The 4,621-nt window shown below is 37.8% G+C and overlaps 1 protein-coding gene across 1 annotated transcript; it reads left to right on the forward strand.

Annotated features, from left to right (window-relative positions):
* Positions 1-309: 309 nt before the first annotated feature.
* Positions 310-3,894, forward strand: LOC18053907 (G-type lectin S-receptor-like serine/threonine-protein kinase At4g27290). The gene is made up of 7 exons (XM_024178143.1): positions 310-1,582; positions 2,156-2,257; positions 2,357-2,547; positions 2,618-2,828; positions 2,918-3,155; positions 3,272-3,419; positions 3,604-3,894. The coding sequence occupies exons 1-7, from the start codon at positions 310-312 to the stop codon at positions 3,892-3,894; spliced, it is 2,454 nt and encodes an 817-aa protein (XP_024033911.1).
* The last annotated feature ends 727 nt before the right edge of the window (positions 3,895-4,621 follow it).

Raw genomic sequence — 4,621 nt, forward strand, 5'->3', positions numbered from 1 at the left:
GTATGGCACCTTGTTTACATTTTGTTTGACAGTCTGCTCCGCAATATTTTTGTCGACAAATTCAAACTGAAAACACAGCTGGCGGCGCCTTCTTTGAATGTAAACGTTGACTCTTCAATAAAATAACAAGCCAGTGATAGCTTTTTCAAAATAGGCGTTCCATTTATTCATTTGTTTATGTGCAAAAATGCGACGACGCACGTACGTAGTCATGAAACAGAACTTGTGCAAGTGCTATGCCGGTTTTTTGTATACATAAAATTTGTACCCTCCCACGAAATTTGCTCATCATTTTTTCCATTTTTACGAATGGAAATCAATCTTCTTTACATCTATATCTTTAGTTCTTTGATCTTCTTGCTGCACATGGAGTTGTCACTGGCAGCTGATACAATAACTCCCGAAACATTCATCCGTGATGGTGAGAAGTTGGTTTCATCATCTCAAAGGTTTGAGCTTGGCTTCTTCTCCCCTAGAAACTCAAAGAAGAGGTACCTGGGTGTATGGTACAAGAAGATCCCCGACACTGTTGTCTGGGTTGCTAATAGAAATAGTCCAATTTTCAATCCAAACACAGCGTTGACCTTTAGCAATAACGGATACCTTGTTCTTCTCAGCCAAAGAAATGGCATTATCTGGTCGTCGAACATGTCTAGAAAAGCAGAAAATCCGATAGCGCAACTTTTAGACACTGGAAACCTCGTTATTAGGGATAACTCCAGTGGTCATACTACTGAAAGCTACTTGTGGCAGAGCTTCGACTACCCCACAGACACTCTGTTAGAAGGCATGAAGTTGGGCTGGGACTTGAAGAATGGTCTTGAACGATATTTATCATCATGGGAAAGTACTGACGATCCATCCCCTGGAAAGTTTACTTTCAGACTTGTCATTCAAGCGATACCTAAAATATGCGCTTACAATGGATCTGTAGAATATACCTGTACTGGACCATGGAATGGAGTTGCCTTTGGAGCTGCTCCTACATTTACAAGCTTTCTTTATGAACAAGTTTTGGTGCAAGGAAAAGATGAAATTTCTTTCTGGTATGAGTCTTACAACAGTCTGAACATAATGATTTTAAAAGTCAACCCCTCGGGTTTGATCCAGCGTCTAATATGGAACGAGAGGAGCACTGCATGGGATGTTCTGTTCTCAGCTCCAGATGGTTTTTGCGATGATTATGGGTATTGTGGTGCTAATGCGATTTGCAGTGACGACAAGACACCTAGTTGTGAGTGCTTGAATGGATTCAAACTCAAATCACAGGACAACCAGACATGGCCTAGAAAATGTGAGAGCAGTCATTCATCAGATTGCAAAAGTGGAAGCCAGTTTATAAAGCTTGATGACATTAAAGCACCTGCCTTGCTAGAGGTTTCACTAAATGAGAGTATGAATCTGAAGCAATGCGAGGCTGAGTGCTTGAAGAACTGTACATGTAGAGCTTACACTGATTCCAAATTAACAGGACGAGACAGTGGCTGTTTAATGTGGTTTGGGGACCTGATTGATATGAGAAAGACAATTAGAAACTTCACCGGGCAGTCAGTCTACATACGAGTACCTGCTCCGGAACCAGGTACAATTATTTCCGGAGTAATTGTCTAATTGATAGTGCAAAAGTTCCACTTCTTTGTTACAGCGAGGCTTGGGCTACTTGTTTCAGGAGTTAAATTGAAGACTCAAATTTTAGTTTTCTTACAGTTCAACATGTGTCTATTGGTTATCGAACTACCCTGCTAAGAGTCTAGTACCTGGCTTTACATAGGATATTATTTATGTATAGCCATCGAATTTTGAGTCATGGTTGTCTCAGTTGATATATCAAGCTGGCCAACTTTTGCTAAACAATTTGTTAATCAATTAGATTAATATCAAACGACATGAGTTCTGAGTGTTGGTAAGTAAGCTCACTAGTGGAGATTAAAGAAATAATTATATTACAAGGATTATTTGACAGCATGTACGGCCATGTAAAGTGAAATTGATCTCTATATTGGTCACTCTTCAACTGCTATGCCCGTCGGTGTGTTAAAAGGCTGCAATTTCACATTGATATTTGGCTCTTTCCCACATTTTTTGCAAAATTAAGCTAGATTTTTGCATTCTTTTGATTGACTTACTTTGATAACGTATATACTTTTGGGTCCAGGAAACAAGAAGCTACTATGGACAACTATAATAATTGTTCTTCCGGTGGTACTTGTTGCTGTTTATGTTTTTTGTCGAAAGAGGAGAAAACTCAAGGACAAAGGTGACCTTTTAGATCACTCTCATATGTTTTCTGTTCCCATGAGTATACTAGTGCATAGGAGAAAACTGTACGCTCACTTTCCTTAAAGCTGTCTTGCAGAAAGAACGAAAACTGAAATAAGCCAGGATATGCTGTTATTCGACAAAAATATGGTCAATGCGGCAGGAGCAAAAAATAAGAGTACGGAATCTTGGTTCCCATTTTTCAGCTTGGCAAGCATAACTGCAGCTACCGATAACTTCTGTGAAGAAAATAAGTTAGGAGAAGGTGGCTTTGGACCTGTGTATAAGGTACCATTCTTGTCATATTAACTACAAAAACAGAGTGAAGAGTGATGTGTTGAAATATGAAATTGATCAGGGAAAACTACTTAATGGAGAGGAAGTCGCAGTTAAAAGGCTTTCAAGTCAGTCAGGACAAGGACTAGAAGAGTTTAAAAATGAGATGATGCTTATAGCAAAACTTCAACACAGAAACCTTGTAAGACTTTTTGGTTGCTGTATAGAACAAGGTGAAAAGATTTTGATTTATGAGCACATGCCTAACAAAAGCTTGGATTATTTTCTTTTTGGTATGTAATTTTTATCATTTATTCAAAAAACGACCTGTATCATTTACGATTATAGATGTTCCTCATGTAACGGTTTGATATTGTAACAGATCCCACCAAAAAAGGGCTTTTATGTTGGGGAACACGAATTAGAATCATTGAAGGAATTGCTCAAGGACTTCTATATCTTCACCAATATTCTAGATTAAGGGTTATTCACAGAGATCTCAAGACAAGTAATATTCTCTTAGATAAAGACATGAACCCCAAAATATCAGATTTTGGTATGGCAAGAATGTTTGGTGGAGATGAATTGCAGTCAAACACGAAAAGGATAGTTGGAACTTAGTATGTATACTAGAATTGCGGTTATTATTTAAATCCTCATTCAAATATTACCTGCTTGCCTGTGTTTGTAAATCCTTTTTAGATGCTTAAATATGTGATGGAACTATGAATTTCAGTGGTTATATGTCACCTGAGTATGCGCTGCGCGGCTTATTCTCTATCAAATCTGATGTATTCAGCTTTGGAGTATTGTTGTTGGAAACACTGAGTAGCAAGAAAAATAGCCACTTCTATAATACTGATTCGCTTACCCTTCTTGGCCATGTAAGTGGCAATATTTCCCACTTTTTTTGGGCTCTTTGAATATATTAAGACGAATCTCATAATTGTTCTAAATGAAGAAAGCTACAATCATTGAACTGGAAAAGTAAAAAGTTTCCTAGCTATTGCAGTAAACAATATGAGAGTTAGCTTATCATTTAGCATTTGAATTTCTGTTATTCTTCAGGCATGGAATCTGTGGAATGATGGTAGAACCTGCGAACTGATGGATCCCATATTGCAGAATGAAGCATCATATCCGATCCTGAAGAGATACGTTAACGTAGCCCTTCTCTGTGTTCAAGAAAATGCAGCAGATAGACCAACCATGTCAGAAGTTGTCTCAATGCTTTCAAATGAAATTGTTAATTTACCTTCTCCCCAACAACCTGCTTTTTCATGTGTAAATTCCGCAAATATGCAGCCAGATGCTTTTTCAGTGAATTGCGTAACACATTCGGTGATGGATGCTCGATAGCTGAACGCGTCTTGCTTTATGTGTTTTTATCTGAATTTTCTTTTCTTGTAGACAATAAATAAAAGTCTATTACTTCACTATTTATACAATCAGTGCACGCAAAGATTAAAATAAAATCTAATCTTGCAGGTTGCATATCAAATCGCGTGAGTTAAGAATTGTACATCGTGCTTTTACCGACTTAACTTTTTTGACATGCTGATATTTGTCCTGAGAGCTTGGCTTTGAAGTAGAAAGACCAGTGTCGTGAGCTTCCTTTCCACTCAAGCTGAAGCCGCGAGGATGTATATTGTGCTTGGCTTTGAAGTAGCGGAAGATAATGAAAAAAGTGGCTTCGTCAAGACATTAATAACTTGTCATGGTACATAAAATCTTCTGTTTTCCATATTTTTCTCTCATCAAAACCTTCCCAACTAGAGTCTGTCCCAGGGACTAATACCTGTTATCGAGTTCTTTCTAGTCTTTGTGCCCCAAACTTGGAACTATAATCTCAAACCTTCCTGATGAACTTTATTTCTGGAAGATCGCATCTTTTCAGCATGCAATATTTAGTGATCTTAGTCTTTGCAAAGTTTATGGTTAAGTATATTAAAATCAAATCAGCCGTCATCATGTTTCTCATCAATTTACATTAGTCAGTATTTGATGTAAACTAGGTGTCATCATGATATAGTCAGATCCATCTCATTTAATTTACGTCCGTGGGTGCTGGGAGGAGTTGTCTTTC

The sequence above is a fragment of the Citrus clementina genome, unplaced genomic scaffold (assembly GCF_000493195.1).
Source record: "Citrus clementina cultivar Clemenules unplaced genomic scaffold, Citrus_clementina_v1.0 scaffold_1, whole genome shotgun sequence".
Lineage (NCBI taxonomy): Eukaryota > Viridiplantae > Streptophyta > Magnoliopsida > Sapindales > Rutaceae > Citrus > Citrus x clementina.

Excerpts from the sequence above, each read along its gene's own strand:
- LOC18053907 (XM_024178143.1), top strand. The coding sequence starts at position 310 with ATGGAAATCAATCTTCTTTACATCTATATCTTTAGTTCTTTGATCTTC. Across the intron at positions 2,258-2,356 it reads GAGAAAACTCAAGGACAAAG|AAAGAACGAAAACTGAAATA; the intron begins GTGACCTTTTAG and ends GCTGTCTTGCAG. Across the intron at positions 2,548-2,617 it reads GCTTTGGACCTGTGTATAAG|GGAAAACTACTTAATGGAGA; the intron begins GTACCATTCTTG and ends GAAATTGATCAG.